This window comes from Lissotriton helveticus, chromosome 1_1 (genome assembly GCF_964261635.1).
Source record: "Lissotriton helveticus chromosome 1_1, aLisHel1.1, whole genome shotgun sequence".
In the NCBI taxonomy this organism is placed as follows: domain Eukaryota; kingdom Metazoa; phylum Chordata; class Amphibia; order Caudata; family Salamandridae; genus Lissotriton; species Lissotriton helveticus.
This window is the reverse complement of record NC_136057.1, coordinates 378913576-378936265: the sequence shown is the minus strand read 5'-3', so window position 1 is coordinate 378936265 and position 22690 is coordinate 378913576. Positions and strand designations below refer to the sequence as shown.

Genomic DNA, 22690 nt, shown 5'->3' with positions numbered 1-22690 from the left:
AATTGGTGATTGGTTGAAGATTAAAAATACCATCGTAGTGAGAAAAGGTCTGTCAAAATGTAAAGAACCTCAACAAATACATGAGATACGCAAAAATGCTGTAAAGTTATCCAATGGGAGTTGGTGGAGCACTTCCAGAGTTGCACTAGATCATAGTGTACCATTCAGGGGTATGACCAGATTTGAATCTAGAGAGTATCATTGGGTCATTAATCCAGGTGTGACCGCGAGAACATTGTGACAAACAGGAAAAGTGCTCGAGAGTGTTTCGGGCCTGGAAAGCTACATTATTATGTCACATCAGAGGATCCTTATGTGTGATTCTCTTTAATTGTTTTATTTTTATTTTTTCCCATAAAGGGTAATGGGTGTTATAGTTATTGTTTTATTAGTCTAATTTTATGTTGAAATGTTGTATTCTTTAATGTAATGTATATTTTGACGTTCTGTTTAATAAAGGGGGAAGGTGTAGTAATATCACTGTAGGTAATATCACTGAACCACTGGTGAGGTATGGACTGTGGTGACAGGCAGCAATGTGTGAGGTATGTGTGTGCTACGCCATTCCTTGGCAGTTGCTTTCGGTGCCCCTTAGTGTGTACCAGATGTGTTCCATTTACCTTCTAAATAAATATATTTTATTGAAAAAAGGAGAGCATGGCGTTCATCATTGGAAGACATCCCTTTCTTACACCAGGGGGATGTCTCAAAGGCTGATATAGTCTTGCATAATTTTTAGTCTTTACATGGGGATACATGTGGTGTCTTGGATGAGAGGCATGATGCCATCCATCAGAATGCTGATGACACTCAGTTCTATCTGAAAGTATAAATAGCCTATGGCATCTGCTATTACTCATGGGATCTCTGTTGTACCCAATTAAAATGTGTGTTTTTCCAATGTAAAAACATAATCTCCCAGCTTTTAGCACTTGCTTCTTTCCATCATTGAAACTGTTCGACCCCATCAATTATTCCATCTCGATTAGCTGACTTTGGCGGGCATATGTGGCAATGTTTTGGAATGGCTTAAGTCACTTTTAGAGGACAGATTTCAGATAGTCTGAATGTTTCCTTTTACTTCTCAGCAACGGAAATCAAGCTTTTGTGTTCCTCAACAGTTGATACTATCTTCATTCCTTCTAGTCTATATGAGACCCTTTTCTAAACTCATTCATATGGAAGGGGAAATGTTCTGTATTTATAAAGATGACACCCAGTTGATTTTCAGTTCTTGAAAATGAGACTTAGCTGCAGGAGGGTCAGAAGACCTTTCCTCCCTTGCCAACAATTTGTCACTGACCCATATGCTGCATTCCCTCTACACCAGGTAAGTCACGGTGACCTGGGGATCTATAATAACACCAAACTTTGGTCTCCAAAGATTCCAGAATGTGCATTCTTCAAATGAAAACCCTGATAAAAAATATTACATTCATTGCACCTCAGTGGCATTCTATAACAGAAAACTCCATCATCCAATCAGGTCTTAACTACACAATGTCATGTATCTTGCCACATTGGCCAAACTGCTATACTGTCTTTATGTAATCCAAATAATAGCTGCCAGAGGATTTGTTGGCTATATAGGCATGAAGATAACGCTCCGGTACTGAGATCTTTGCAGCCACTGCTTAGTAGATGCAGTATTACCTCCACAACTATGGCAGTCGTCCACAAGGGATTCTATGTTAGCAGTCCAATATTCAAGACAATCATATACAGTTGGTACGTACTTCCAGTCTGTTCTCTAGCGAGCACTGGGAAGCATGTATGAAGATTAGTCTATTTAAGATTCTTTAGGGCTGGTACTGGACCCCGGGCCAGTTTCAGGTTGCAAGGTTGCTCCATTACTCTACCTGCTGGTGATGCAACCTGTGATATAGTTTATATATTACTGAATTGTCCTGCAAAGCATCCCTCGTGGACAGCAGTGGGGTCAATGCTCTAGGAGTCCATGGATTTGCCCTCTCCATTTTCGGACACTCTGATTCTTCTCCATGACTTATTGGACCTTTCTGAGCTGACTCTCCATGCCAGTCATCTGCTTGTCACTGCCCTTGCAGCTCCCAAGATCTGTATTATACAACTCTGGCATTCTCTGTAACTGCCGTTGGAATAGGGTATGACTCGCAAATATGTACAAGACTGCGTCCTCTGAAAAAGTCATTTACAAGTTAATGAGCAAAGCAGATACATTTCTTCTCACGTGGTCTCCCTTTCTGAAGGATGCCTTCCTCCGAATTAGCCATGATTCTTGATTCTGTCTCATCATTGTCACGGCACTCCCCTCACCCCCATCATTACAATACTTGGGCGTCGTTGAATGATCCATTTCCCTGTCCTCTTTACCCTTCTTTGTAGTTTAGTTTCATCTTCCCTCCCTTCTTTTTCCTCCTGTCCTTTTTCCTTCCTTTTGTTTTATTCCCTCTATGACTTTTTGTTTCTCCTTTCTATCTTTTCTCTTCCTTTCTTATATTTTAGTAACATTTGTTATTGGTACATGCATCACAAACAGCATTTTATTATACAGTGGATTTGTGCTGGACTTGTATGTCATTGCATTTGCTGATATTTCTTTTTTGGTACTTCATTTATCCCAATAAAATAATTGATAAACAAAAAGAACAAAAAAGGATACATCAGTACCAGCAAGAAAAAAGAATATTTTGAGAAAAGTTGACATTGAAATAAAAAGGCTATCTAAACATTCATATGCATGCATAGTTACCAGATGAATAAGTTACAGGAGAACAATTGTCTGACCCATAAAATAGTGGGCAGGAGAATGCTTTTAGCTCCTTCTGAAAACATATGAGGAGCAAGATGCAGAAACTGAGGAATGGTATTCCAGGTCCTGGAAGCGTAAACCCATAAGGACTGTTTTTGAGTTCTGAATCTCACAGGGTTAGGAGTCTCCAAACTTGGTATGAACTAATCCACTTGATAACAACTGATTCTAAGTAGATTATGAACCTTTCAATCTGGACTCAAGAATGGTGGCCTGAAGCCCTTGGGGATTGCCGAACCCCATGAATCTAATTAGAAATCTTTGGTTCTACCTTGATGTTGAATTGGATTGCAGATCACATATCAGGAAACTGTCCTTTACCTGTTTTGTTCCTCCAAGGACATTAAAATACTTTCCATCCTGCCAAAGGAGGAGAAATTTACATCTAGATTACTGTAAGTAATATATTTGGGCCTACAAAGTACTCTATATGTAGATTTCATTTGATTCAGAATATGGCAATTAAAGTGTATGTTTAATTTACTGCGTCCTGGCTAAGTATCCCATCATCTCTCACAACTTCACTGGTTACCAATTGACAAGCGGAGTTGTTTTAAGGCAGTGTGCCTAAATAAGCAGAAAATTCATGAAATAGCCCCTACTTTTATTGATGATTTGATTACCAGATATTCAGTAATCCATTATCTAAGCTCGGCCACAGGTTGGCTGTTACCCATAGCAAGTAAATAAATCTAGGGCCAGAGGTCGTGGCTCAAATGTGAAATAACCTACCATTAGACCTCTGCTGCATTGAGAATCACAGGATTTGTAGAAAGAAGCTTAAAACCGACCTTTTTCCAAAGCAAATAGTAAAATTAGGTGAGTCGGTCTAGTGCCACAACACGTTTTTAGGTTTTTCTGTGCTTTATAAATATAAATAACATAACATAACTTAGTCTCTTTAACCCTGTAAGATCTGTACTCTGCACAAAGAAACTGTCCATCATTGATTCAAATGGTCATAGACATTTTCAGAATAACCCCAAATATAATTCACATTTAGTTTCACTGTGAATATAGTCCAACTATCACTTGGGAATATACTAAAAGTGTGGTGTGCCTGCAGCTAAGTTGGACACCACAGTTATACACAAAGCAAAAGAAGTTAAACAGAACACAAGGGAGACGTGATCCTAAGTCCTCCTTCCCATGACTCACTGATCATCTGAATGAAGAATTGATTACAAATGTGGTAAGCGGCATTTTAGTATTCACAGTAGAAGGGCATATCTGAATAGGAAGGATCTAGAGCCCACAGTATAGCTTGAAACATACCAGCCAGTGCCAGCTATTATTGAGTCGTTTTAGCCTTTTCTGCAATATGAGTCTAAAATGTCATATTGAACCAAGAAGAAGCTCAAAGACTTAGCCTACATAAACGTTGATGTGTATTGTGAATAGTATTCAATTAGTGCAATGTGGGCCATGCTTCTTAGTTCGGTAGAAACAAACAACACAAGGACCCCTAACAGAATATTATGTTATAAACTAAATGACTAAAAGAGAACTAACCAATTAAATGAAGTGGGGCTGTTGCAACCGTGGTCTGAAAACTATTCTTATCTAAACTAAAGGACTACAAGTAACAGAACAGGTACTACATATGGTTGTTGGTTGACTGTGGAGTGAGCCCTGGTCAAACAACAGCCACAATCCCTTGCAGGGTGAAACAAAAAAACGCCACTAAATTAATCTGTGTTTAACCCTAGGGAGCTTGGCACAAAACACACTCAGGCTTAATTTAAAGGCAATGTGTTAAGTATTTATGCAGCACACAAACAGCAATAAAGTGAAAATACAACACACAAAAAATCCCACACTAATTTAGAAAACCGCAATACATTATTTGACACCAAAACTACAAAAATGTAGTCAGTAAAACTGGAATTATGAAGTTTTAAATTTTGGGAAAAAATGACTGCCTAAAAGACCAAGGCAAAAGACGCCGAGTTGATGGGCGAAATGCAGACGGTGATCATCTAGTTGCACGAGATGGGGTTAAAGTCGAAAAATATGGCCAACTGTGATGGTGTGCAGTTCAGATACAAGAAGTGGATTGAGCCCGGTCAGCACTTACCTTCAGTCTCTCAAGAATTTCCCCAGGAAAATGATTCTGAAAAGGTAAAGTTCAGTAAGGGAACGCTGCAAGCGGTGTCTGAGGAGGGAGCTTTGCCGTCAGGGAGCCTTGGGTTGAAGCCTTGGTGAAGATTTCTACATTCTGACTTAGTCTCTAGTTTGAAAGTCGAAAATCTCCTGTGGGATGAGGCAGGATGCTGTAGCAGAAGACAGTTCCAGAAGCTTGAATAATCCTTTGGCGAAGGGCCGCTGAACAGGATTTACTGCCGCGGAGAGGAACATAACTGGAGCCGCCGCGAAGTCAGGCAAATCGGCGTTGAACCTTTGGTGGATCAATGAATAGGATGGTCTTGGTCTTCCTGTTATCAGGGCAGTTATTAGCCAAAAATGTTCTATGTTATGGAAAGCCAATTTGTTTAGTACTCCCACCACGACCATGTTATAGAAGCAACAGCGATTTTAAAATAAGAAATTCATTCTTTCTCTCTGCATTGAAAGGCCAATTTATTTATAACTATTGCCCAAATCAGCGGACGAAGACATCTTTCCTGAGAATTAGATTTTTCTCTTAATTATCCAACCAAGGGGTGAGAAAGTTTAGAAGATCCACCCTTGTCCTGAAGATGGTCTCATTGATTTGACATAACGGAGAATGAAACGTTGATGACTAACCCATTCTTTTTAGGTCTTGCCTAGCAGCGCGCATGCGCTGCTTGGAAAAAGACCTTCAGCCATCGATGCAGCTTTTGCCCTAAAAACGTGCACGTGTTCCATTGCCTTCAATGGCAACACGTGCAGGTCTTGCTATTGCCTTGCGGGAGCGAGCTTGACACCATATGTTTGTAATTAACTTACAAACACATGGTGCCCCTGGCTCGTTTCAACAAGGTAAACGCTGTGTGTGCTCTGGCACTCCCCCCACCCCTCCCACTTGTAGCGCGAGGTGCGCTCTTGTTTTTCCAAGCATTGGCCGCGCAAGCACACAACTCCCGCTTCTCACCCTCCCCCACCACTTATGGTGGCCAATGCTTGTTTTAAGTGGCTTCGTGCTGTTCTCTTTCGAGATTTGCATGTGGCTCAGAAAGTGTTAATTCTTCGGTTGCGCATAGCCTGCTGATTTAAAACGGCACAGAGAACTTCAGCCACCTGATCTGATCCCCACCGGAAATGGTGCCAGGGTTACAATTACATCACAGCCAATTTCTCCCCTCTCAGCAGTCACCGGGGAGTAGGCAGTGGCACCCTGTCTCCGGGAGAGGTACTGTGAGGTTCCTGAGGGAGTTACACTACGGCCTTTCGATGCCTCCTTCGATTGTCGCTGCAGCTTGCCCCAATGGAAGGTTCAAGCTTTCGCTCCCTGACCCCCAACTTTTGCCATTTGTTTCCAGGGTAACAGATTGGTTGGGGGGTAGTGTTGCACCCGTTTTCGCTCTATTGGATGTTTCGTTGTGTAGCATGACGGGCTATAGTGCACGCATCACCCCCGGGTTATCTTGGCGCTTTCGCCAGAAACCTGATCTGTGCTGTTAGTCAACTCCTAGGCACTCTATGCATCGACTGAATATGAAAGGCGGAGTGGGCCTCCCGGATTCCCGCAGCCGGTTACATTACCTCACTGAGCCATCAGAGCTGAGTAGTATGCGCTGCTGCACAGAAACCACTTTATTAGCTTAGCTGTCTGCAAATGCTAACAATTCTTCAAAATCTACATGGAATGGGCTTTGGACTCCTGCAGGAGCACAACTCTGTTCATGTTCTTGGCTAATTGGTGTATCATTCTGTCTTCCATGAAGCGCTTCCTTTGGAATGCATTATGGACTATTTTTCATCAGGATAAGTCCACTCAATCATCGCACTGTTTGCCAGATTCACTTTTTCTCAGACGTGCATATGCAGATAGCAGTCACAACTTGCTACTTTTCCCCATCGTTGGCAAAGTATTAATAGGACACGTTTCATTTCAGTATATTGTATGTATTTGTCCATTCAGCATGCGCAAAGAAACTCCGTGAATGCTGCTGTTAACATGCTTTGGCCCATTAATGCCAGACCGTTTGGCTTTGTAAGTGCTTGTTGGTAAAGATCTTATCTCTCTCGTTGTGTCAGACTGTTTTCGTGTATTCATTTTGCTAACAGACTGGACTATACAGGTACAATGTCAGTGTGTCCTCATCTTGGCGTCATTAAATTGTGTGCTCAGCCTTTCTTGATCTTGTAGCCCTTGCTGTATGGCTCTTGTGTTTTCATCAGTCAGTCGTATAGTGAGGTTTAATGACGTATGATCAGTAAAGAGTTATTTGTTTACAATTTTGTTTATCCATAGTTCCTGTTTGGTAAATTGAGAGCTGTGTGAGTTGTATCCAGGCTCCAGTAATGTGTTCTGTACCCAGAGCTTAAGTGGGATGAAAAAACTGGGGGGGAGTCTCTCAAAGGGGCGTGGCCGAAGTAATTAAGGGCGTAGCTTAAAAACCTGTAAGCTAAAATCTTTGCTTAGCATAGTGTGGAGCCCGACTTGAATTTTGCTGTTTCTGTCAGTCCATCCAGATATATGATACAAAAGTAACATTATACCTACAAGAAGTCAGGACTATTGGCTTTGTCAATGGTTGTTAGTTGCGTAAGATAAATGAGCAGATACTATAGTCATGGTGACACCACGACAATGTTGCTGCTCCTGAGTATCAAAAAGAGAAGGGAAATCCAATGATAAGATGACTCTCTTTAAAGGATTTCCCTGCCCCTACAAGGCTCACCTGGCATGACCTCATGCAATAAATTCTCCACTAGTGTGAAGTGATCAGTGTGAGCACGCACACATGGATGTGCCTGATGTCACTACAGTCCGGAACAAAATGGACCACCTGGGCCAGGACACAAAACAGAGCCCGATAGAGACCCATTTTGAGGCCCTCTTTAAAAAACTGCCGGTGCTCAGCACCGGTGAGACCCGGCACACTTAAAGCCCTGTCTGTACCTATGCGTTCGTTGAAGAACTTTGCGTTTTTTCTTTACTTGAGCTGTTTGGTCGGAAGTCAATAGCTGGCCTAGCTTGTGCAGTTTCTTTTCTAGATCAGCGGTTTTCAACCTTTTGACCTACTTGGACCTCCACTGAATCATTAGTGGAATCCAGCACCCCCACTGAGTCATTATTGGAAGCTGGTGACCCAGAACCTAAGCAATTTCTATCATTTGACCCTCCATACAATATACAAAAATATAAAAACTATTTTACACCAAATGCTAAAATATGTAAATATTTTTTGTTTGATGCACACTCAAAAAATGTAGTTTTCAAATTTTTTATTTTGCTTGTTTACTTTTATACTTTATTATTTTCATTTTTTATTTTGTAATATGTAAATTTGTAAAACAGTCGCTGCCCCCTTAGTAGGCTTCCTGGACGAATATGTTAAGAACCACTGTTCTACATGAGGCATCAAACGCCTATTCTATACAGCTGTACTGCTTTGCTATGATATGGAGGGCAGATCATAAGGGAATATGAGTATTGTATCTGAGGCGAGGTCTGGCCTGCAGCTGCATCTCAAGTGGCAGGCACTAGCGGGCAGCAGTAGACGGAGCAAGGCAAGCAGGGGCAGGTAATAAATTATAGCCAGCGCCGCAAGGTACTTTTAGTAGTCTCAGTGCCGGGATGCCGCCCTTGCCTCACTGGTCACGCGCACTTTTAGTTGCGCTTCTCAATGCGCATGACTGACTATAGTCACCACACCAGCCCCACCCTGAAGGCCGCGCTGCGCTCAGTCGCGGAGACAACTGCGCAACGCGCATCGCGCACCATTCAATGAATGAAGAGGAGGGCCTCAGTTCAGAGGCCACGAGTGCATCAAGAGCCAGAAGAGATCGTGGTGCTCAAGGGGCCCCCTCACTCAGCGGTGCGAGCAAGCCTCTTGTCTTCATTAATTAAATAGTGCGTGCACGGACGTGCACACACCATTTAATTAATGAAGACAAGGGGATTTCTGGCTCTGCTGAGTGAGGGGGCCCCTGGAGCGTGGGGGGCCCCCTGGAGAGTGGGGGGGCCCGAGGCCCCCCCGCAGCGCGGGGGCTGCGGGGGCCTGTGTTACGCCCCTGGCTTCCCTGACTCCCATTCCAGGGCTTCCAAGAATTCTACCCATTCCTTCTCATCATACTCCACCTGCAGGCGACCATGCCGGGTCATCCTGAGGCTAGCCAATTGCAGGTAAAAGTAGAGGTGGTCAATAACAAGATTGTAGAACTCAGACATCACACCTTTAAACTCACCTCAAGTGTGAAGGTAAGAAAGCACTGGGCAACAGGGGATGGTCCATGGTTGCTCAGCAAACCATAACGTAACTGTGTGTAGCGCCAATGTTGAGTGTGCAGCAGGCCAAATTCGTCCTGGAGCATCTCAAAGGACTTGAGTTTGCCACCAGAAATCAGGTGTGTAAGGGTTAGAATCCCATTTCTATGCGCGGGGCCCCAGTCAAGCATGGCCCCCCTATGCGGATATCTGTATTGTTCCAGAGAGGAACCATGTCATGGAGACGCGCATCAACCGAAAAGAGAGTGTGAGCCTTTATCCAGGTGACGTACATGTCTTTCAGCATACGTTGATGGATCCAATGTCTGAACCAGGATGATAGAGGACCTATAATCGAAACAACGACTCTTCGAGTCTGCGTTCGATCGCAACCCATAAAGGGGGGGGGGGGGTCTTTGCCCCGAGGGTGCATGTACGCTATTTGCAACAAAGAGAGCAGGCCCAGTCCTCCTGCTGATTGTTGGCCGATAAGCTTTCGTATTGCCAGGCAAGGTCTCGCTAAACCCCAGATGAAGGCCTTAATAGTCTTGTCAATCTGACGGAGGGCCAAGAGGGGTATTAGTTGGGGAAGCATGCCCAACACATATGTGATTTGGGCAAAGGTAACCATTTTCACTGCACGAAGACCAATCTCATTCATTTTATAAGTGGGTCTAGGCTATCCACTACCGAGCGCTCCAGGCCGCTGCTAACTAGGATGCCCAAGTACCTAAGGAGGGAATTCTTCCACTGGAATGGATGACTGTCAATGGCGGCACATGTGGTGATTTGCAACAGTGGCAAGGCCTCGCTCTTTCCCAAGTTCACCTTGTACCTGGATTTTGCTGCAAAAGTGTCAATGATCTCTAGCACTCCAAGAATGGAGGACAGTACGGCTTATAGGTCAGTAAAATTATATCTGCATATAAATACCGTGCTGAGGGACCTCCAGGTGTTGGGATGCCTATGTTCTTGTCTTATTGGCGTGGAGATGCTGCTGAAGGCTCCATGGCGAGGAGAAATAGTGAGAGGAAAGTGGGCACCCCTGATGGGTACACCTGCGTACTGAGAAGGGATTAGAAACAAAGCTTCCACAATTGACCTGTGCCAAATCAACATGGCTACACCACGTTTCCAGGGCACCAATGGGTCATCTGTTGCTCGCGGAGGACAGCAATCATTTATCTCTTTGCCCAACCAATTACCCTGTAGCTTTTCAGCCTCTGCCTCGGTGAGATGCTTCTCCTGAAGGAGAGCTATATTAGTGAATTGAAAGAGGAGAGCACTTTTTTGCGTTTGAAATAATGTGTTAGACCATTGATGTTACGGGAAAAAATATGCAAGGGAGTGTGAATGGACCTGAAGTTTGCAAGACCCTATGGGTGAGTTTAAAGGTCAAGAATGATACTGGGCGGGCAGGAAAGTTAGACAGGTCCCACTAGCAGTCTACGGGGGAGGAGATAGGGAGTACAGAGAGAGGAAGAAGAGAAAATAAAAATTTGAAAGCAAGAAACAAGTAGGAAGGAAAAAAAAGAAGGAAGAAAAAAACAATTAATAAATTAACACTATACTATGCGAATCAAAGAAACAACCATTCAAACAAGCACACTGCACTGATTGTACTATCAACTGTAGTCAGCAGGTCTACAGCTGAGGGATCATCGCATCTGAGAGGCCCTGGTGTTCAGAGGTCAAGAGGAAATGAGGTTGCTGGAAAGCAGACCCTACAAAGGGTTCAAAGTATTAGCAGTGATTTAGATCTGTGGGTAAGTGAGAAATAACTTGCAAGAGAAAGGTGTGCCTGCTCTAATACCTACATGTTGAGTGGAAGGGGAATCGATGTAAAGACAGGACCCACTGTGTCTTTTGCACTAGTCAAGACAGTGTGCCAGTGGGGGAGGGGAAGCAACTTCGAGAGCCATTACCCCATAAAGTCTGTACTCAGGGACGAGGGTGGAGAGCTATTTGTTCCATAACCTAGACAGGGCCGGACTGGCCGTTGTGGGCACCGGGCAATCCCCCGGTGGGCTGCAAGAGTGGGGGCCGGTTTGGGCCCCTGGGGGTCGTTTTTGTTACAATTGGCCGAAAACCGGCCCTGGCAAAGAGCTCTGCGGCACCCACAACCCCCCGGGGGGAGGAGGGAGGGGAGGCGGCCGAGCACTTTGCCAGGGCCGGTTTTGGTTCCCAGTCCAGCCCTGAACCTAGAAGTATCAAATGGAGCGTAACATAGCAGGATATTCTGCGGATGAAGAGGAGAAGTGAATATTAGTTTTGTCAAACCACCCACAGGCAAATTTAGAAACATCACAATGAACTACATAAATTAATAAACAGATGTGTCAAAGTCAACCAAGGAGAAAAAGCAGCTCTATCAATATCAAATACGCAGTCTACTATATGCAGTATGCTGGCTGGGAGACTTCTGAAGGATCAACATTTACATCCAGTACATCAGTCATCAAACTGCAGGCAGGCTTGGTTTAAGTGGTGAGCACATTTTGTCACACCCCCTGTCCTGTGTGTGTTCTGCCACTGCTTTTAATATCTTCTCCTTGTCATGCTCCATGCGTTGATTTTGTTTCTTGTCCCAGGGCCCCTGAGTATATGTCCCCTTCACATAATCCTTCCAAAAATTCCTGCACTTCCCCTCGATCAAAGTAGCTCTTGGATTTGCCATCTATGGTGATCCACATGTGCGCCAGTCCAAAGTAGCCACATTTGATGACCCATTTGTGGAGGAGTGGCTGAAGAGAGAGAAAAGCCTTCCTTAGATCATTTATCTTTTTAGAAAAGTCTGCTGCAATCTGTAACTTGTGACTTTCAAAGTCGTAGGGTCTATGAGCCCTTGCCTCTGATGCACCTGCTCATGTTGAAGGAAGTAAGGAAATAATAGGTCTCAGATCAGATGAGGCAGAGGTTCGCCGTTTTCTTATACTATAGGCTCTTTGCATCTCAAGTGGAGGTGAGAACGTGTTCCCAAAAAGGGTTGGTAGGAAATCGCTAAGAAAGCCTTTATCATCCTCACCTTCTGCCTTTTCAGGGATCCCAAAGAAATGTACATTATCCCCAATACTTTGATACTCAAGGCCCCACAATTTTGTTGTGCACGGTGCATAGTTCCAGGTCCCTGTCTTGCAGGAGCTCCACCCTGAATTCAAGAGAGGATAAGCGTTGGTTGGGTGCCTCCACCTTGTCTTGGAAACTAGAGATATCAGCACAAATTGACTTTCTCTCTGTTCATCATTTTTGTACCCATTGCCTCCAGTCCATGATCCACCAAAGTAACCTCTCTGAGGATCGGATCCAATGTGGTCTCTGAAGGACCTTGCGAAAAGGATGAATACTTTGTTTGGGAGACCACCTCTGTGATGAGGAGCTGCCTCGTTGATTTTCCGGATTCCATTATGGGCCGGCAACAGTCAATTTCCAGGGAGAGGGCAATGCTGGTGCAGCCTGTGACCTCAAGGGCGGATAGTCTGTATCTCTTCCTCATCACCGGGGGACATCAGGATTATCAATTGAGTGCAGATCTCTTTGGCAGTGAAAACAAGAACGCACATCAAGGGTGAAATAAGGGTCCACTGTTTGTCACCAGCACCTCGGACATCTTGAAAGGAACAGATCATTCACTAATGTATAATAGCCAGTAATAACCTAAAAGCAAGGGATCCTTGCCCACCTCTGGGGAAGTATCCAATGTCATGGACGAGAGGCAGGTTCTGGATGCAGGGACACAATTTCAGTGCTTCCACTCATATTTATCGGGAGGTCAATTTGTTGCTCTGGCACTATACTACAATTGGTGATTTGCTGTAACATATGTTAAACTTTTGTAGCCGCTGTGATATATTTATTTGAATTTTGTGCTGTATTTTAGTTCAGAGGTAATGACATGGATTTAAACGCGTGCTTTATTTGGCATCAGGTATGCTTTGTTTGTTTTCAGTACAGCAGACCTCCTGATATGCAAGTTCATGAGGGCATGCGTCTGAACAACAGGCGTTTCCTTTTAGCAGATGTGATTGTGCACTCTAGTGTATTTCAGTTGCAATTGATTTGTTGTCATATGCATATTTTGCCATGTAGAGATTTCAGTACAGCTAGTTTCCGGTCCCCTAACCTCCTAGGACATCCACATTTCAAAGTTAATAAGGACATGCTGGAGCTATCATCTCATAAAGTATCCATGAGCCCTCAGTTCCCAAAATGTCCCAATGCAAACCAACATATAGGGCCAGATGTAGGATGATTGCATTTTGCGACTCGCAAACTGCGTTGCTTTGTGACTCACAATTTGCGAATCGCAAAATGCAATGTACAACAGTGTTTCATACACTGTTTGTGATTCCCAATGGGTTTGCAAATTGCATGCCTCATCAATATTCATGAGGCAAGCACTTTGTGACCCCATTGGGAATGGCTAGCACTCCCAGGGATGGTGGCCCTGGGAGTAAAAAACAAGCATATGCAATAGGTCTTGCATGTACACGAGTTTGAGCTATTGGCATTGAAAATGACAATGCCTTTTATTTATGCTTTGGTTTTTAAAACATAAACATAAATAAAAGGCTTTGTCATTTTTCAAGCAAATGCAGGAAGGTTTTTAGCGTCAGCGAACCTATGGGCGCACTGCCAATTATAGATGCACAGGAGAACAATAAGGTGGTGCAACCGGGTGAGTGGAAAAACCTACTAACCACTCATAGGTTAAGCCAGCAAGCTGGTAAAACACAAGGATTCAGGAAAAAGGCAAACCCTATGCACACACATCTGATACCCAAGTAAACGTAAATAGTTTTGACATGCAATAAAAATTACAAGTAAAGCAGCAGAAAAACAATAATTTCCAGAATAAACAGTGTAGTCTTCAACTCTTTAATTTTCATGTACACTACAGCCGCCAGCCGACACGTGTTTCATCGCTTGCGTGCATCTTCAGGGCTCATGAATTGACTGCGTATATATCGAAGGTCGCTCTGCCGGTGATACTTCCGACCCGGTGGGGCCCTTGACCAAATCAAGTAAGAAAGTAGAGACGGACACTGCCGTAAAAAAGTGTGTATTTTGACAGGAATCCTAAGAGCTCTTTCAGTAAGCCAGAAGTGAAGCGGGTAACCCCAATTACCATCAAGATCCGTAAATAGGGTACACAGTCAAAATATCGAGTTGAAAATTTCGACCTACCAAAATATCGTGTTTAAAATTTCAAAGGTACAGAATATCGATGTCAAGAATATCGTAGGACAGCATATCGACCCTGAGGTAAGTAATATCGAAATCATTTATATCGATGTAAGTAATATCGAAGTTAGTAATATCGATACCATATATATCGATGTAACTAATTTCGATGTCATTAGTATCGATATTTGTATTATTTTTTTGATTTTTATTATGTATGTGTTATATGTTTTTGTTAAGTATTACAAATAATTTATATTATATGTGTATTATTTTTATATATTAATACATTTATTTTTAAGTAAATTATATGTTTTAGTACCGGAGCTGGTTGTGGGTTTATAGGGGAATAGGGTGGGAAGTAATTTAATTGTAATTATTAATTGGCACATAATTATTTTAATTGATAAATTAATTATTTAATTGGTAATTAATGTTAATTTTTATTAAATGTTATGTTTTAGTACCAGAGCGGGTTGTAGGTTTATAGGGGAATAGGGTGGGAAGTAATTTAATTCTAATTATTAATTGGCAAATAATTATTTTAATTGATAAATTAATTATTTAATTGGTAATTAATGTTAATTTTTATTAAATGTTATGTTTTAGTACCAGAGCGGGTTGTGGGTTTATAGGGGAATAGGGTGGGAAGTAATTTAATTGTAGTTAATTAATTTTTTATTTAATTATTAATTGGCAATTAATTATTTTAATTGATAAATTAATTATTTAATTGGTAATTAATGTTAATTATTATTAAATGTTATGTGTTAGTACTAGAGTGGGTTGTGGGTTTATAGGGGAATAGGGTGGGAAGTAATTTCATTGTAATTATTAATTGGCAATTAATTATTTTATTTGATAAATTAATTATTTAATTGGTAATTAATGTTAATTTTTATTAAATGTTATGTTTTAGTACCAGAGCGGGTTGTGGGTTTATAGGGGAATAGGGTGGGAAGTAATTTAATTGTAAATAATTAATTTTTTATTTAATTATTATTTGGAAATTAATTAGTATAATTGATAAATTAATTATTTAATTGGTAATTAATGTAAATTAATATTAAATGTTATGTTTTAGTACGAGAGTGGGTTGTGGGTTTATAGGGGAATAGGGTGGGAAGTAATTTAATTGTAATTAATTACATTTTTTTATGTGTAATATATTTTGTAAATATTTATTAATTGGCATTCCCTACTGTTGCACCCTTTGGAGTTGGAATAGTAATTTTTCTCCCTACTCTATCCAACGCTTTCCCTACTGTTGCACTCTCTGGAGTGGGAATAGTAATATTTCCCCCAACGCTATCCAAAGTTGTCTGTACTGTTGCACCCTCTGGAGTTGGAATAGTAATTTTCCCACCTACGCTATCCAACGCTTTCAATACTGTTGCACCCTTTGGAGTTGGAATATTAATTTTTACCCATACGCTATCCAACGCTTTCCCTACTGTTCCACTCACTGGAGTTGGAATAGTAATTTTTACCCTTACGCTATCCAACACTTTCCCTAATGTTGCACTCATTGGAGTGGGAATAGTAATTTTTCTCCCTACGCTATCCAACACTTTCCCTACTGTTGCACTATCTGGAGTGGGAATAGTAATTTTTCCCCCTTACCCTATCCAACGTTTTCCCTACTGTTGCACCCTCTGGAGTTGGAATAGTAATTAGAAAATCTACGCTATCCAACGCTTTCCATACTGTCGCACCCTTTGGAGTTGGAATATTAAATAATATTTTTACGCTATCCAACGCTTTTCTTACTGTTGCACCTTTTGGAGTTGGCATAGTAATTTTTACCCATACGCTATCCAACGCTTTCCCTACTGTTCCACTCACTGGAGTGGGAATAGTAATTTTAACCACCCGTTATCCAACGTTTTCCCTACTGTTGCACTCTCTGGAGTGGGAATAGTAATTTTTACTCTTACGCTATCCAACGTTTTCCCTAATGTTGCACTCATTGGAGTGGGAATAGTCATTTTTACATACCCGCTATCCAACGCTTTCCCTACTGTTCCACTCACTGGAGTTGGAATAGTAATTTTTACCCACCCGCTATCCAACGCTTTCCCTAATGTTGCACTCATTGGAGTGGGAATAGTCATTTTTACATACCCGCTATCCAATGCTTTCCCTACTGTTCCACTCACTGGAGTTGGAATAGTAATTTCTACCCACCCGCTATCCAATGCTTTCCCTACTGGTGCACTCTCTGGAGTGTGAATAGTAATTTTTACTCTTACGCTATCCAACGCTTTCCCTAATGTTGTACTCATTGGAGTGGGAATAGTCATTTTTACATACCCGCGATCCAACGCCTTCCCTACTGTTGCACTCACTGGAGTTGGAATAGTAAATTTTACCCTTACGCTATCCAACGCTTTATCTACTGTTGCACCCTCTTGAGTTTGAATAGTAATTTTTACCCTTATGCTATTCAATATTATTTATATTTATGTATGTATTTAAGATGTTACATAATGTTGTATTTAATTAATTTTAAAAATATTGAAAGTATATTTAATTGTTGTTATTTATTAAATATAATTATTTATTAATATTTATGTTATTATTTTATGAGTGTTGATGTATTTTTAAATTGTAGTATTTGTTAATATTTTATATTATTTAAAAAATATGTATATATTATAATTAATTAAGTATATATTATATATTTTATTATAAATTTTAATTAAATGTTTAATAGTAAATATGTAATATTTATTCATTTTAAACATTATAACACATTTTAACATAAGTTTAAAATATATATAAGTACTATTTACTTAATTTTACCTTTTTTTTAAAAAAACGATATTTTTAATTACGATATTTTTAACATCGATATTTTTGTTTAGATATTTTTGTACTTACCATGATGTAGATAGGGTGTCGATATACTTGCCTTCGATATTCCAGCGTCGATATTTTGTCCGTCGATATTTCAGCCTCGATATTCTGTCAGAGATTCCCGTAAATAGAAGTGAAGGGAAGGGAAGAGAGAGTAGATCGCTCTCAATCCCTCTTTTTTCTCGTGCGTTCAGTTATGCGATGTGCGCGCAGTTAGTGGAGCTCCCGGGTCACCGTGTTCCTGGTTGTGGATCGCTCTCAATCCTTCTTTTTTCTCGTGCGTTCAGTTACGCGATGTGAGCGCAGTTAGTGGAGCTCCGGGGTCACCGTGTTCCTGGTTGTGGAACCACAACCAGGAACACGGTGACCCCGGAGCTCCACTAACTGCGCTCACATCGCGTAACTGAACGCACGAGAAAAAAGAGGGATTGAGAGCGATCTACTCTCTCTTCTCTTCCCTTCACTTTGATTTACTGATCTTGATGGTAATTTGGGTTACCCGATCCACTACTGGTTTACTGAAAGAGCTCTCGGGATTCCTGTCAAAATACACACTTTTTTAAGGCAGTGTCCGTCTCTACTTTCTTACTTGATTTGGTCAAGGGCACCACCAGGTCGGAAGTATCACCGGCAGAGCGACCTTCGATATATACGCAGTCAATTTGTGAGCCCTGAAGATTCGCCCAAGCGATGAAACATGTGTCGGCTGGCGGCTGTAGTGTACATGAAAATTAAAGAATTGAAGACTACACTGTTTATTCTGGAAATTATTGTTTTTCTGCTGCTTTACTTGTAATTTTTATTGCAGGTCAAAACTGTTTGTCATTTTTCAATGCTAATAGCTTAAACTCAGGCAAATGTGAGACCTGTTGCATTGCAAATGATTGTTTAAACTGTTGTGGAGTCTTTTTGTGGTGTTTTCACAGTGTTACTGTATGAGTGGTTGCACAAGTAGTTTACACATTGCCATCTAAGTTAAGCCTGCCTGCTCTGTGCAAAGGTATCAGAGGGTGAGTATAGGATAGTTTATGTTCTGTTGTGACTGACCCTGACAAGGATTATGGTCCATACTTGGATGGGGTGCATATTTTTGACAACTAAAGGCCCAATTTTGAACAAACAGCATTTGTTTTTTATTCTAATTAATGAACATCTGTGCTTCTAAAACCTACACACACAATCTATGTAAACATGTTTAAATCCTTTTTAAAATGGGCTCATCTTTTCAATTTTGCAGTTTGTATTTTGTGGGTGTGTGTGTGGAAAAATGCAGTATGATTTGCATGAAGCTAACCCTCCCGGGGAAGTCCTCTGAGATAGATAATAGTGCCTGCATTTCATGATGTTGAATTATAAACAGCGCTGGTAGCTAAGATTTGAAGCTGACTTAAAAGCTGCTCCTGAATTAGGGTGAATAAGAAGTACAAATATTTTTTTACATTATTCTTGTGAGGATGAGTAGACTTCTTTATTCCACCCTAACAGTGCAGGAGTGCATTTGCTACCTGACCTGAGAAGATGGGGAGAAGCCAGTAAAACATAGCCTGACAAGGTCAGGTAAATCACGGGTGGCTGAAAGCATGTGGTGTTAAGATCACCAACAGCTTGAAGCATGCACAAGGACTTGAAGCAGGCCCAAGAAATCAACCTGAAGGAGGACCCAGGAGCGGATATCCCATCAACACAGACAGAATGTCTTAACACACTGATGACCAGGTTGATGACCTAAGGTTGCAGGGAAAGCAGGACCATAAAACAGAGTCAACTGATACTCCAACCAATGAACAGAGAGGTAGACGCTTTGGCTGAGTCATCAGAATAGCCCAGATGCGACTGCTTCAAGCAGCACTCCTTTAAACCATTCACGTGCCCAAGTTCCAACACGTGACAAGCCAAAGTATGCAGTTGAAGGCACGTATAAACGGAGGAAAACACACCAACCCCAGGGTTTTAGGTTAGCCGGGTCCTCGCGGTGCTGCTCTAAAAAGCAGGTGCTGCGATGGGTCCCTATCGGGCTCTCCATTTTTGCGCTAACCCTAAATATCTTAACTCTGCAGCAGTACCACCCTTCGCTGCCTTTGATATAATTTCAAAGAGACTCCTTACAGTTCTTTCACAGTCTCATCATGTCAGAATGGAAATATTTTCAATGTTACATACAACAAAACCGTAGTTGTTTCATATTTATCTCATGCAACTAACAACCATTGGCAAATCCAATAGTCCTTGCTTGTTATAAGTGTAATGTTGCTTGTTGTATTATATATCTGGATGCAATCACAGATATTCCAGTTGGGTGGCGCACTATGCTAAGCACAATTTTTTGTTTATGGGTTTTCAAGCATAGCCCTGAATTACATCAGTCACGTCCCTTTGAGAGAGCCCTTAGTTTTTTCATTCCACTTAAATCAATGACAAATCCTGACCAAAAATGGATGGGTAGTGCCCTTAATTGCCACATATGACGATGTTGCCCTTTATTTTTACACGTGGGCTACAACGGGGATTCGCTTGGGGTCTTCGTCAAAGCAGTGTGTTTGTGGAGTGATATAGTGTACGCATATGCCCTTCTTGGCTAACATTTGTATAAGTGAAACTGAGAGGATTACAGAGTGTGTGTCTCTGTAACCTGGCAGACGCACAGACAGACGGATGCTCAGCCCCATCACAGTGATACCCATGCCCGAAACCAGCCAGATCCTCCAGTGTTCTCGGAGAAGCCTGAGAGCAACTCCTGCACGCAAGACGCCCGTCGCAACAAGCCACCACCCCTTCGCCTGCCACTTGGAAAAGGTCATCAGTTTCCTCTTACTAATTAAAAAAAAATTCACTGGGAGGTTCTAAAATTCAGCCATGTGAGCAGCTTGTAAAGACAGGCCAGCAACTGGTGTGACAAAGCAAAACGGCGGCTTGGAGATCAAAACAAGATTTTGGCATAGCCAATAGGTCTCGCCTTAGGGACCTGCCGCTAACTAAATACTTCTAAGGTCCCAAAGGCGAGACCTATTGGCTATGCCATTGCTTTTTTCTTTTTGGTTTGCTTTTTTTTAGGGACAGACAGCAAATTGTTTCGAGATCCTCTACCTTAAAAAAGTGCCATTTAGTTGGTGATACATGCACCATTGCATATGCACATTGCTACGACATGATATGGCCTGCAGCCGTGTCATCACGCATGTTCTTTTTTAAATTAATTTTTGTTCTGACTGGTGCTGCATAGCATTGGCCGACAGCATTGGGAAAAAACAATATGTCCAAAACACAGGACAAATTGACTTTGCCAATACTTTTACAGTTACTGCAGTTTTCAGAATGAGAAAGTAAGTCAGACCACCTCAGGTTTACAAAGGCCTTGGGCCAAGATGTGTCCCCTAACCACAGGCCCAATGAATTTAACCCCCACCACCCGCACCTATTCCTCCCTTCCTTCATTCTAGGGGCTCACTGAGAAATTCGCACTTAATCTAAGGAAACAACTGCCTGTTCACAACTGATAGGAAACACATCCTTTGTTTAATTGCACCTTTTTGTGTTTGAAAAGGTGCGTGAATCAAATACGAACTATCAAAATAGGAAAAATTAAGTGCCACACAACCGCCAGTAATTCCTTACTGTGGGCCTCTAGCTGATCATGCTCCTGTGTGTACAATGTGAAAAGTATTCATATTTTACGAATAATATGTATGGAGGAAGGTGAAAAAACTGATTGGAAGTTTGGAGTCTGCGTGGCCATGTTGGCGCTGCCTCTCCCTTCACGCGCAAGCACAGCATCCTGCCAATTCTTGCTGTTTGCTCCTTCTAATAGCGTTATTTTCCGTGAGCCAGCATGACCACACACACCTTATGCGGCCCTGTAACATTTTCTTCGAAATGGCAGAAAAAAGCACATCCCTGTGCTTTTCTGGTAGGAGGGTAATTACTGCCTGATGCTATCTGCGTGTCCTGAGTAAAGCCTGATTCAGTTCCGAGGTGAGGACAGTACATGTTGTTCTCTGTTACACTGTCATTTATTTTTATAAACGTGTTCCTGCGTAGAATATATGGAGGGAAGTTTTCTAGAAACTGCATCAGAAGCATAAACATATTCCTCGCTCTGTAGATTATTCTTTGTCAAGAAAATAAAAGTGGTAATTGCGCCAAAGTAGAAGGCAGAGTTTGTTTTGATAAATATTCTCCCTCCCCAAACAGGGCCTACAAGACTATCGAGGACGACGACTTGAAGTTCCCCCATATATATGGAGAAGGCAAGAAGGTGATTGAGCTACCCGTATGGACTCTATGATGGACAGAGGGTTCAGTTGGCCAATGGTTTTTGCTTGTCCTTACTGACGTCTTGGTAAACAAGCGCGCTCGGCAGCAAGGGGGAGGAAACGGGGGGCCTGCACGATTCACTTGTGGGAGCGCGCTGCTGGCACCGCGATAATTGATAACATATGGCGCCAGCCGGCCATCCGCGCGCTCCTGCAAGTGAATTGCCACATGTGCACGTGTTGCCATTGAAGGCAATAGAACGCGTGCACGTTTTTGGCTGAAAAGCCGTACCTATAACTAAAGGTCTTTTTGCCTATGCAGCGCTTGTGCGCTGCATAGACGAGACCTAAAAACAAAGACGAGGCAAGGCGCGGTCCATAATCCCTTGCCAATTTCCCAATACCTGCTTTGTGTGCTTTAGGGCCATATGTGGGACTCAGAAAGAGGGACCGACGCACGCATGGACAGATAGGAATAGACAGGCAAATGAATGGACAGATCTCAAGACAGATACATACATAGAGTCCGAACAGATGCTTATAAGACCAGGCACGTTGATGAAGTTATAGGCTAATAGTTCAGGATATACTAGAAATAGTACGGTAAATGCTGCTTCACAACCATACTTCATGAGTGGTTGAAAAGGTGTGGTAAATCTTACTGGACGTACTCAGAAACCTATTCAATGAAAATGGTGGACCTTGTTTTCAGCGTTTCTATTAAACGAGCAGGGCTGCAAGGCCAGGCTTGCACGCAATGATGTATAATAAACAGGTTTATGAAACGTCCGCTGCTGCAGGCAGGCGCTGTCCTTTCCAAACACACAAGAAGCTAGCAGTACCAACACGAACTACAGGGAAATCACAACGCAAACCGATAGACTTTGAGGTTCGTCTCTGAAAAGAAGGCTCTGAGTTCACAACAATTAGTTGTATGAGCAAAGCGTAAAACAAATACAGAGAAAGTTTGCATGCCACCAGACAGGAGGTGCACGTCTGTATGCAGCGGGCTGCTTGTAGCTTGTAGTAAGTAAGGTACTCCCAGCTGCCAGGCTTCTCAGCGGCTAGTCGGCATCTGTATTGAGTGCTCACCCTGCCCAGAGTACTACAGACGCATCTTTCAAAGTGAAAGGACACGCTTTGAAAGTTGAGGGCAGAGGGGAGGTGTCTGAGCGTCAATGCAAGCCAGATGGCTCAGAGACAACTCGGATGGCATACCTTGGACGCATCCTTTCGTAATGCTGCAAGACA

The 22690-nt window shown here is 42.2% G+C and overlaps 1 protein-coding gene across 4 annotated transcripts in view; it reads right to left on the bottom strand.

The window, feature by feature from the left end:
* The window catches only part of LOC144809415 (sodium- and chloride-dependent GABA transporter 2-like), a 944332-nt gene that overhangs the window by 536174 nt on the left and 385468 nt on the right, over positions 1–22690 (bottom strand). For 3 of the 4 annotated variants that reach the window (XM_078673711.1, XM_078673714.1, XM_078673712.1), the window contains exon 6: positions 3113–3151. The exons of the other annotated variant lie outside the window; for it this stretch is intronic. In XM_078673711.1, coding sequence (XP_078529837.1) covers positions 3113–3151 — 39 coding nt within the window. The remainder of the gene's footprint in view (positions 1–3112; positions 3152–22690) is intronic. 4 annotated transcript variants of the gene reach the window in all.